General features: G+C 40.2%; 1 protein-coding gene across 1 annotated transcript in view; it reads right to left on the minus strand.

Moving 5' to 3' along the window:
• Positions 1–2,424, minus strand: part of AGR2 (anterior gradient 2, protein disulphide isomerase family member) — a 5,142-nt gene extending 2,718 nt beyond the window's left edge. Inside the window, exons 1-4 of the mRNA XM_035319635.1 lie at positions 2,343–2,424; positions 522–659; positions 220–283; positions 65–117 (exon numbers count right to left, since the gene is read on the minus strand). Of these exons, the coding sequence (XP_035175526.1) occupies positions 65–117; positions 220–283; positions 522–651 (247 nt within the window). The 5' untranslated portion in view covers positions 652–659; positions 2,343–2,424. The remainder of the gene's footprint in view (positions 1–64; positions 118–219; positions 284–521; positions 660–2,342) is intronic.
• Positions 2,425–12,667: the final 10,243 nt, after the last annotated feature.

Raw genomic sequence — 12,667 nt, forward strand, 5'->3', positions numbered from 1 at the left:
TTTTATTTTATTTTATTTTATTTTATTTTATTTTATTTTATTTTATTCTGTGCAAAAGAATTACCTTGACTGTGTGGGCAGTCATCCAGGTGGTGGATAATCATCAGGGGTTTATTGCTGGAAAAGAAGATTCCTCGTTAGGGCTGGTGGGGTGCAGGGGAGGCGCTGGGGGATGCCGCAGCGCAGAGGGGTGCGGAGGGGCACGGAGGGGCTCGGTACCTGTGCTTGGAGCGGAAGAGGGCTTCCTCGTATGTCTGTGTCCAGATGAGCTGGTCTCCCCAGCCTGTGAAGGAAGGACAGGAGGCATGTTACAAGCAGAGCTCGCATTTGACCCCAGCCCTCCTGTGCCTTAGAGGGTTTTGGGAAGACAAAGCTGGAGGGCTTTAAGTCAGGAAAAAGGACGGGGTATAAAATATTAGAAAATCTGTTCACAGAATGGGTTGCAGTAAATTAATTTCACAGAAAATGATAGGAATCAAAATTTTAGATTGTTTAAAAAAAAATAATTAATTTATGTTTACCTCTGGAGAGTGTCTGAGGCAGTTTGGGCTTAGTGTTAGTTTCCTTTGTATCCTTCTTGCCCACATCCTTGGCCAGAACACAGGAGATGGCAACGAGCAGCAGGAACATGGACACGTAACTCTTCTCCATGGCTGCTCCTGGGATGGAGGAGAGAAACTACATTTTGTCATGCCTTGCAGGCTGCTGGTCTGAGGCATGCAGCAGATAAGCAGGTTGGGTGTGCAGCAGGGTGAGCCAGGGCTGAGCCTGGCTGCTCCTGTAGGGGCCTGGGCTGGGGGGGATGTGCAGGAAACGTGAGGTTTGCTTAGCAAGTTCTCATGAAGGACTTGGCTGCTTTCTGCAGCTGTGTTTATGCTACTGAGCTGTGGTCCTGTTAAGATGAACACTTACTTATCCATTTTCCTCTGTTCTTTTTGCATGTGTTGAATTTGATCAGTAAAACAACAGAGTTTTGGCCATTTCAAAAGTACTTTTAAGTACTCATAAATTCACAGTTATCTCTGGATCTCCCAGTCTTACAGTAAATGGGCAGGTTAGCAGCCCAGGGGCTGAGAAATTCACCTGTCTAGGCTCTTCCTCTGTTTTGCAGTAGGAGTGACTCAAAGGAGATGTAAAATTTAAAGCTAGGTATAATACTGATACATTAACAGAGTTGCAGGTTAATGCTGTTGTTGAAACTTCATATCCTGTCTTCTCCCTTAAAAGTATCATCTAATCCTGAAAAACAGTCAAATCTATAATAAAAAGAGAGGGGAAGAGATGCTCGGTGGAACACTGAGAAGTGAAATGCAGCTTGCTGGCTTAAGCAATGCTAAGCAGAGTGCCTTTCCTGAGCCGGACCCTGGGGCATGGAGATGGAGATGAGACATATCCAATGCGAAGCTCCTCAGCACTTCAGCTGGGACGCTTTGTATGGGAAAAACACTTTAACAACATGATGCTATTAAATTTCATTAAATTTAAATTCTCATTAAATTTCCTCCTGAAAATTGGAATACCAATATACTGGGTACAGTAGGAAAGCCAATATACTGGGTACAGTAGGAAAACCTAAGATATTCCAAAAGCAATTGGAAAATTCAAAACATTCATGCCAAAATTACTGACAGCTTTTAAAATTCAGACAATGGAGATGAAAATTCTGGGAAAATAGAAGCATTTTTCCAGATAGGAACTGCAGCAGGAGGCAATAGCTGCATCTGCAGCAGTGATACAGTGCTCTTAGCTACTGGGATGTCCAACAGACCTTAAGCATCCACAGAGTTACTGTTTCAAGGACATCAAATATGATTTTGCAAGAGACTGCCTGTCCTAAGAAAAGTCTCCTTGGCAAGGAAGAAAATTAAATAAGGTTAGATTAAACACAGTGGATTTTCAGGGCTGTCTTGAATTGCTTTGACTAGAACTGTATAGCGGAAGTAAGGCTCATTTTAAAAAAAAAAAAAAAAAAAAAAAAAAAAAGAAGAAAAGAAAATAGAAAGCATTGGACAACCAGGAAGTCACAGACCAGGCAAAGTTTACTCTATTGCTAGTGCAGAAAGGCAAGACAAAGAAACATTAAACCTGCTCTTTCAAAACTTCTCCTCAGGAAAGCTGTGCACACTTGTGCTAGGTTTTCCACCCCACAAAAAAACCTTCCTTCTCATGCTTCTTTTAACTTGCAAAGATGGCATTTCCCTACATATATTTCTTGTTAGCAAGCTGTACCAAACCATGCCTACATTGCTGCAGTCTTTTCTCTCCACGGACTAGCTGCCGCAGCTCAGGGCAGCCTGGGTGCTCCTGCAGGCAGCTCCCAAAGCCGCGTGTAATTCCCTTACCTTGTTTGCTCTGCCCGCCGGGGTGCGAAGGTGTTCCCGGTCCCAGTGTGAACACCACAGCTCCTTCTGCCTATTTATGCACCTTCACACACCCCAACCCCACCCACAAGTTTTGAATTTGAATACTACTTCCAAAGAGCTAAACTTTCCAGTTTTTCCCCCTACCAAAATGTTCTGGGTTAATTCTGCAATTAGTTAACATCACTGTTTCCTGCCGAGTGCTGTGTATAAAGCTTGGAGACATTTCCAGAGACTTTTTGAACATTTAGGAAAGGTGATTTTAAAATGTTGGCAAAGGTCCAAGTCCAGGTAAGCTTAAGTCAAGATTCCTGATTTGCCTGAAGAGTGATTTGTCTTTTTTTGATTGGCTGGAAAGCAAACGTGGGTCACCGTTCTCTTATTTCGCTGAAAAAAAGTTAAATTGGTGACTCAGAGTTTTAGATGTTAATGAGATAATTAATTGTGCATATTACACAGACATATATGTATACATACAGGTGTAACACCACACAGGAAAAAATTAATTAAGTCTAAAAGAAAGGCTATAAAGCTCTCCACAGGAATGTATTTGGAAGCTATAACAATGTGTTCATAAATCGAGGTCTAAATAAATATTTAACTCAAATTTCATGTTTAATTAACTGTGTAGACATTTATTTTTAACTACGCCATGAAAATCAACCATTTAAGTTTTCAGATACACATATAATAGAGTGCAACACTGAGGAAAACTGGCTCTTTCCTAGGTGGCTGGAAGGCCAGCCCTGGTACTGCACTGCCTGGCGGTGGTCCACCCTCAGAGGTCAACGCGGGGAAACCAAAGTAAGTTGTCCTTGGAGCATGCCTCATATATTTTATTGAGATTGAAATCACATTCACAGGCAGTGAGCACTTACCATTATTCAGCTGGGTAGGTGAATTCCATCAGATATACGGATTTTCTGGTCTGAAATTCATAGAAATTCTGAAATTCACTTTCTAATGGCTGCTAATGACACACATTTCTTCTGAATATATTTAAGAGAAAATAGTGCTTTGGATCACTTAAAAAAAATCTTTTGTAATGAGCATTTAGGAAAATGAGGTGCAGAAGCAAGATGTTGAACTCAAGCGAAGAAGGAATTACTTTTCCTTACGAAGAACAGTAGTGCCATGCTCTGATTAGATGCTTGGCTTATCAGAATGGCAAAACCAAAGCTCTCAGAGAGACCAGTCCTTGTAACTCCCATTTCCATGTGGTTTATGTCACGTATAGTCTAATCAAGGAATAAAATAAGAGAGAGAGAGAATACATACGAATTCATGCTCCTACTCCAGTACTTCTCTCTAAAGAGTCAGAGATGTGTTTTGTTAGCTTCAATAATGTGTATCAAAATCACATCCACATAGGTTTTCTTCTAAAACATGCACCAAAATGAGTTTCCAAGATCCATATTTGAGCATGTGAGTACTCACTTTGGACAATTAGGTCACGTCTGTAATCCACCTCAATGTAGACACAGGAGTCAAAATTTAGGTACCCATTTCTGAAATTTTTATCTTAGGCAATTCTTAACCATAATTTAATATGTTCTTGCTGACTGTCTTCTCAGCTCACACCTGGTAATATTTAAGTCTGAAGCAGAAGTTCTAGCTGTTCTCTGGTTAAGTGAAGAGTTAATGAGCAGGTAGGGTCCCAATCACACAGCTGGAGTAAAAATGAATTTTGTCTAAAAACACATTCTCAAAACTAAGCATGCATCAATCCTTTGCACCTGCCTTAGATGCATTTCCACTAAATTTGTACATTTTTGTATTTTGGAGATGCACTTACTTTAGCCTATCTTCATGTAGTTTTGTGCTGCTTTTTAATAATTGTTGCCTTCTGGAAACACAGTAATTCAAACACAGATTCTCACATGGACTCTGTCATCTCAGACCCAGTGATTTCAAAGAAGCTAGTTGAGTGTGTCTCTAAACCAGCCTTGTGCTTTGTTAATAAAGAAAGAGGATTGCTCAGCCTTTCCCACAGCTCTCTGCTTGGGTTAGCTTCTAGCCTCTTATAAGATAGAATCATAGAATCATAGAATATCCGAGTTGGAAGGGACCCATAAGGATCATCAAGTCCAACTCCTGGCACCTCACAGGTCTACCCAAAAGTTTAGACCATGTGACTAAGTGCACAGGCCAATCTCTTCTTAAATTCAGACAGGCTTGGTGCAGTGACTACTTCACTGGGGAGCCTATTCTAGTGGGTGACCACCCTCTCAGTGAAGAACCTCCTCCTGATGTCCAGCGTAAACTTCCCCTGCCTCAGCTTAACCCCATTCCCACGGGTCCTATCACTGGTGATTACGGAGAATAGGTCACCCACCTCTCCACTTCCCCTCACGAGGAAGCTGTAGACCGCGATGAGGTCCCCCCTCAGCCTCCTCTTCTCCAGGCTGAACAGGCCCAGTGACCTCTGCCGCTCCTCATATGTCTTCCCCTTTAGGCCCTTCACCATCTTCATCGTCCTCTTCTGGACACTCTCCAACAGTTTAATGTCCTTTCTGTACTGTGGTGCCCAGAACTGCACACAGTACTCGAGGTGAGGCCACATCAGCGCAGAGTAGAGATGGCTACTTGATGCACCTCAGTGACCAAATCCTGCTGGAATTACCCCAGGAGAACTTGGAATGAAGTAGGAGTATCCTGGAAGTTTTTTCTTCTTTTGCTATAAAATCTGATAGATATTTATCTATATTTACTGATAATAGTTAAAATCTTTACAAAGCTAGTCATTTTTCCTTTCATTTTCATTCCCCTGGTCTGTAGGTACCTTCATTCATCATTTGTCACAGAAGTCATCTCATTTTTGGTGACTGGGATTATAGCCCACTTAACCACATCTTCTGAAGCAGTTAATTTTTCCTTGTGTTTTGCAATAAGACTTCACATAAACAAAGGAAATTCAGCCATTTCTAATAATTTCATAAAAATACATGCTTCTAAGCATGTAGTCTCATGATCTGCTGCTCAGAATTTAAAAAAAAAAAAAAGGCAAAAAAAGAAAATTTTACATTGAAGGAATATAAGTAAAGAACAAAATGTAAAGTCAGCCACATGCTAGAAATACTCTGAGTCAAAGCCAGAAACTAGTGTATCTGGGAGTCACTGAGCTTCCAGTGCTGGTAAAATAGTAGTATATTGTTAGACACTGCAATTGAAATAGAATAGAATTAGAATAGAAATAGAATAGAATACTTTCATTTGAGAGCTGGTCAAACTTCTTTAGTCAATGATTTAAATAATTTTATTTTATTTTATTTATTTATTTATTTATTTATTTTTTTCCACCTGACATCTACTTGGATGAAATTGGCCTGATAGAATTTCTAGAAAAGCTTTCACCTAACATTTTAGGAGCTCAGACACTTTTGACACCTATGGCAGATGCAGGTCTCATTCTGTCTACATATCTTTTTTTCCTTTAAATATTTCAAACCTTTATCTTTTACATTATAGTTACATGCTCTCTGGATTAGGATACAACATGATGATCAATGTTCCATGTATGTCAATACTATTTTTTTTTTAATTTATTTTTTTATTATTATTAGTAGTAGCCATTCATGCTGAAGGAGGTAGCAGACCCCAAATAGCCCAATTCTCAGCTTGCTATTCACTCTGTTAAGGAAGAAAGTGCTTTTATTCTCATGTCGTCCTAGGGAACTTTTGTTAAAGAGAGACTAGGAGGAACTTGGTGTCTTATAAGAAGTCCAGACACTTGAGTCTTGGAAAAGCATGGTTCAATCAGTCTTGTTTTCAATTACTTTTGGTACAAAACTGTATTTCAGTACAGAGCTGGGAACCCAAAACTTCAGCAGATTTCTACTTCTGAACACAAAGCTGTTATCTGGAGTTCAGGTAAATGTCTGTTAAGAACCTGATGATTTGTCTTGAAGGATGATGACTTCCCAAAATATATCAGCCTAACACATTCCCTTTTTTTTTTTTATTGTTGTTGAATGAATTACTCTACTAACTTGGGGTACCTACAGCTTATTGGTAATATTTTTCAATGAGGATAGCAGAAGAGATGGTTAGGATTTAAAATATTATATTCTTATAACTATCTGGCCCTCTGTTCACTGCTTTCAAATAAAAGACCAATCTGTCAGTATTTTGAGATGCCTGAAAACATTCTCATTTCATTAGGTTAATAATACAAATCAATACCATTTGATACAAATCAGCAGGCTGTAATGCAGCCATGAACCATCCTTTACATAGCCTCAGATAAAGATGGGAATTTGCCATGTGACCAATTCTTATATGAAGCTTTGTTTTGAGCTGTGAAATGCTGGAATGTCTGGAAGGCATTGCTGAATGATGTGTTTTAAAATCGATATGTCTTTTCAACAGCCGTAGTAAATACACCTGCTCTTGTATTGTTTGGTGCCCTTTTTCACAGCAGTAGGAAAGCTATCAAGATCTGTTACCAAGGAGTTTCAAGGTTTTCAGCATATGTGGGGCTTAATTGTTCACCTTGTATTTGGTAAGAGACGGCCTGATTCTAATGACTCTTAGATTTAACTTTGAAGTGAAATTTTCAGTGAATTTTTGGTAGGAGGGACTGGGAAACTGGGGATGTACCTCAGCCTATGGAGAAGACAAGACTGTTTATCTAACCTTCATAATTAGGCTGGTTGGTTATGACTGGGAAGGCTTCATACTTTAAATTCTTGTATTTAATTTTAAGTAAATTCATTTTAATTAATTTCAATAATTATCTGTGTTTAAAACATCTGCATATGTAGCTATATATGTGTGTGTGTGTACTCTGGTATTAAAGCCAATGACTCCTCCTCAGTCTGAGCAACTGATGTTTGATTTTCAGGATCACTTGAAGTCTGTAAACCAAAAGTTTTCTATTTTTACTGTTATCTATGAAGATTGTGGGAGAACTCTTAGGTTTCGAACAGCTTCGTTTTGTACCTGGTATCACCTGGAGAGTTTTTAATTAACTCTTTTCTGTTATAAAACTTGCCTCCCCTGCTCCCTGGATGATAAGCTCTGTTATGAACAAAGTAGTTTACCTACAGTGTCCATAATTCAGTGACTCTCCTCAAGCTGCTACCTTCCTGTGATCTTTCTGTTTGCCTCCTTGTATTCATAGTTCTTATTTTGAATTGTCTGGTTATCTGTAGCCCAGACTGACACCTTTCAGTTTTCCTAATGGCTTGCCTCAAAGATTGTAAGATTTTGTCTTCTAGTCAATATTAGCGCCCTCTGCACCACCAAAAGTGTCTACATTTTTTCTCTGGAACACATCAGGTGCCAAACCCCATTTGCAACTCCAGTGAAGGAAAGAAACAGTCTCTCCTGTAATAGATGTAACTCTGCACCACTATGTACTCTGCTTTTCTAAAAGGGCCTGACAAGTGGCCACTGATACAATAAACAGAGAAGAATCACACAATGTAAGCCCTGATTACCAAAATTGGTCCCTAAAATGTTACAGAGAGAATTCTCTTTATTCTTACTAATTTACCTAAGTGCTTACAAAAATAATGGATTGCTGTCTCATTTGCTTTCTTTCTTTCTTTCTTTTTTTTTTTTTTCTTTTCATAATGAGCAGTAAACTTGTCTGCTCTAGATTGCTATGTGTCAGTAGTGAAATTCCAGCTCAATCCACTGACACAACTCCTTTCTCAGCCCCACTATGTGTGCTAATCTCACATTATTAAATATTACTTTTTTGTTCAGGGCAATATCCTAATCAACATCATCTCTGCAATGAAGCTTATTTGTTCTGCTAAGTTTCTCTCTGTTATTCGTGCCATTGGTCATTTTCTCCAGGCTGTGTAGGCTGCAGTGGTGTTGGCACCTTCTGGCCATCATGATGTGGTCCACAGCAACCTCCATCTTCTCCCAAATTCTTGTCGTTGTCTTGTCCTGTGTATTTATCACAGAATGTGAAGCTGCAGTGAATAACAGATTGCTCAGTTTTAAAGGACTCTTTCTCTAAGGCTCAGCTGCTGTTCTGTAGCAGGTCTCACAGTCATCATGTTTCAGATTTTCCACTCTATCCCCACCATGTCCATCTCACAGAACCCTTTGTTCTCCCTCTGCTTCAGTCAGAACTGGATGAGGGTCTTTGCTTGGACAGTTCCAGTTGCCTTGTCAAGGTTAAGTCTGGCACTCTCATTTTCCGAGTCAGATTTCCTGAGTCCTGAGTATAGTCTGGTATTTTGTCAGGGTCTCAGCCATGAAAATGTAAAACTGACCCTTCAGCTTTAGATCGGTGATAAAAACTTACATATTTTTACATATTTTTTTTTTTTTTCTTCAGAGTGCAGCAATCTTTAAATTTCTGTCTAATTTCACAGCCAACCTCTACTAAAATTCAAGAAGTTGGCTGGGCTTGTCTAATCTGTGGAAGAGGAGGCTAAGGGACTACATAATAGCATCCTGCTACTACCTGAATAAGTGTTACAGAGAAGATGGAGCCAAACTGTTTGGGGTAGCAGTGGATGATAAAACTATGTATAAGAACCATGAGCTGTGTTTTGGGAGATTCATAGTGGACATCAGGAAAGTCATCTTCATGAGAATGGTAGCAGTGGCACAGGTTACCCAGAGAGATGGGGGGACAGCTCTGCTGTCAGGTTTCCAAGAGATGGGTCACAAAGTTAGAATCTTAATGTCTTTAGTCAGTGACCATGCAGAGGGATGAGGCTGGAAAGAGTACCTTCATCCTGTGTCTGACCTTCAACTCTTTAACAATTTATAACATGAACCTTGAAATAATGCTGGAGCCTGTTCCAGCTGGTTCATGCTATGAGTTAGTTTCTAATGCAGATTGCTGAATGTGTTTCTGAAGGCTTCTCATTACAATTCTTGTCAGTAAATATTGACATATTATACTTCCTTTAGTTACACAGTATCTTAATGACGTGTTATAGACCACTGGATTGCCTTCCCATTGAGAAAAGTCATTCTGTCGCAGAATGAAACTGAAATGCCTGAAACTTTAAATTTCCCCATTTTTAAATTTATTTTTTAGGTTGTCCATATATATATATATTATAGATTGCCTACATATCTATGCTACACTGATATTCTAGTTTCTGAAATAATTTCATATTTGCCAATACAACCGGAACATTATGGACATATACCTTAAAAATGTCTTAACCAAGGTCACCCTTAAAAATCCCTTTAGAACTTCAGATCCTAAAATATGTCAGGATTCTGTCATGTGATAGAATTCCTCCTTTTTGCACTCCGTCATTGTATGAGTATTGATTTTTCCAGGATTTTCTCTGTTCTTGCTATCTAAACACCATTTACTACAAAAAATGGTCCATCTCACAGGGAAGAGAGTCTTTCCCTCTATTTCTTTGAAGATTAGCTATTTATTGCCAATAATCTAGCACACTTTACCAGTACATTACCTTGAGTATGTGCAGAATGATGGCAAAGGAGCAGGATCTATGATGGGGGCTTCTCAAAAATCATCCATCATGGAGGAACTGAGCCATTCCCTCAGTCAGGGAACACATAAAAACACAGTGACCTTGGATGAGTGAAGATACATCTGCCATAACATCCCCACAGTAAAACTGATAAACTAAGGACTAACTAAGATGTGAGTGACATGGATCGAAACCTGGCTGAATTGCCAGGCTCAAAGGGTTGTGATCAGTAGCACAAAGTCCATCTGGAGGCCAATCACTAGCAGTGCACCCCAAGGGTCAATACTGGGGCCAATATTATTTAACATCTTCATTAATTGATTAAAAAAGTGCACCCTCAACAAGTCTGCAGGTGATACAAAACTGGGAGGAGTGGCTGATAGACCACTTGATTGTGCTACCATGCAGAGGAATCTTGACAGTTGGAGAAATGAGCCAACAGGAAAGTAATGAAGTTCAACAGAGGGCAAAGCAATGTCCTGCACCTGGAGAGGCACCAGTGAATGCTGGGGCTCAAGCAAATGAAAAGTAGTTTTGCTAGAAATGAGCCGGGGGGTCCTGTTGGACAAGAAGTTGGACATGACCCACAATATGCCCCTGCAACAAGGGTGGCCAACAGCATCCTGGTCTGCATTAGGCAGAGCATTGCCAGAAGGTCATGGGAGGTGAAGCTACATCTGGTGTTTTGCAGTGCTCCCCACTACACAAGAGGTATGGGCATAATGGATCAAGTCAAGAAAATGGCTGTAAAGGTGGTAAAGGGATGGAGCAACTGTTGTTTGAGAAGAGGCTGAGAGATCTGGGATTGTTCAGCCTAGAGGAGAGAAGGCTTGGGGGTCTCTTATTAATTCTATAGAAATACATGATGGGGGAAGTAAAGAAGACAGAGACACAGAACCTTCTCAGTGACATCAAGTGACAGAATGAGAGGAAATGGCACCAAACTGAAATTCAGGAACTTTCATGCAAATGTAAGAGATTTTTTTTTTTTTTAATTATTATTTTTATTTTTTAACTGTGATAATTATTGGGTTCTGGAACAAATATTGCTGTATTATCTCTAGCAGAATAGCTACCTGTCTAATTAGAATAACTTAAGGGTACGTGTTCTTAAAGTCTTGTTTAAACGTTATGTCCTGGAAGCAGTAAGCACCCTCCCTCAGGCGGTAACACTAAATAAGCACTATCAGTCATGGGGAGCTGATAGGAGAATGGGTGTTCCCACTCTCCTGCTGGCCCCATTCCAGCTGGTGTCATGAAGCTCTATCTCTGCATTCAAATGCAGTGTAATACCTACACACTGCTCCTTCAAAACTGCATTTTTGTTGTAGCTTGCATAAACAACACTATCCTGAATCTTAGCTTGCCGTGGTCAAACAGCTGAAACATGTTTCAGTTTTGCTTAGCCTAGATATTTGGAAAGTGGGAGAGAGCAGCCAAGTCTTATTTCTCCTCCCTCCCCATGAGGTCATTCTGGCAGCTGAGAATGGCTGAAATAGAAGTGAGCTTAGACAATGTGGTCTCTTTTCAGCCAGCCGTTCTGTGTATCCAGCTGTACCACTGGGAGATTCCATAAGACACAGGGAATTCCTGCATGGTCAAGTCACAGGTGCTCTGACTGCCAATAAAGCTGGGTGGGAAAGATGGAGACAGGAGAGTGATCTGAAAGCAGAGCAAGTAAAACCTCAAGAAGAGTAATGTGTATGTAAAATTGCATGGACTAGAGATGCTATGTCAGTGGTCTGTTAGTAGACACTTGTGCTTTTAACCTGTCTGAAAGGAAAATACAAAACAGAGTTTTTCTTTTTCTTTCTTTCTTTCTTTCTTTCTTTCTTTTTCTTTCTTTCTTTCTTTCTTTCTTTCTTTCTTTCTTTCTTTCTTTCTTTCTTTCTTTCTTTCTTTCTTTCTTTCTTTCTTTCTTTCTTTCTTTCTTTCTTCCTTCCTTCCTTCCTTCCTTCCTTCCTTCCTTCCTTCCTTCCTTCCTTCCTTCCTTCCTTCCTTCCTCCCTTCTTCTGTTGAAAAACACTAAGCTATTAAACTTGGATAAGTTAAGTTTTCAGAGTCAAATGCAAGGGGGCATTTATGGACTCTGGCAGGCCAGAGATTCGGTTTCCGTACTACTGCAGCACACCGTGCAGCTGCTGGTGCTGCAGAGCAAACAGGCGGCTCGTGCAGGGCTGGCTGGCACCAGCAGCCCACCGCGCTCTGCAGGTGTCACCAGACGGAAACAGCCCGGGGATAACTGGCAGCTCCCGCCTGCTTGCTGGCATGGGTGGGGGGATGTAAACCAGCAGCAGTGTAGGAATGTACATGTCTCTGTATGCCTGGTCTTCGCTTGGAGTGAAGCTCTGCTGTTGCAGTGTCTGCTGTTTGGGTGGATTGGCTAACAGTGCTGAGATCCAAGTTACTAATTCAATACAGAGTGCTGCTCCCTCCAATTCCTGGGAGTATTAAATATAAAATATTTTACTAAAAGAAAAAAAAAAATGAAAGTAGTGAATAACTGACTCAGGTAAATGAAGTCAGTTTCCTGGAGAGTAGCAAATCGTCTAGGCTATGCTCTTCAGTAATGTGCAGTGATGTGAGTACCGTGTGCTTCTGCTGACAGACCACAGGCATGGGAGCCTGTAATGGGTTTTTTTGTTTCCTCTCATCCTGATGGAGTGTCTGTGTGCATCACTTCTCTCATCTGTAAACCAGAAATGATGATCATTAATGTTATTTTAATTATAAGTTTATATGACGGAGGTAACTTTCACCTTTCTCATGTGATGATCAAATAACCTGCAAATAGTTGGTATGCTCTTCCATCTGTTCTAGCTGCCTATACTTTCTATTTTAAATTCTGGAAAGGAAGGCCCAGAGAAGTCATCCAAAAGACCC

The sequence above is a fragment of the Oxyura jamaicensis genome, chromosome 2, assembly GCF_011077185.1.
Source record: "Oxyura jamaicensis isolate SHBP4307 breed ruddy duck chromosome 2, BPBGC_Ojam_1.0, whole genome shotgun sequence".
Classification (NCBI taxonomy): domain Eukaryota; kingdom Metazoa; phylum Chordata; class Aves; order Anseriformes; family Anatidae; genus Oxyura; species Oxyura jamaicensis.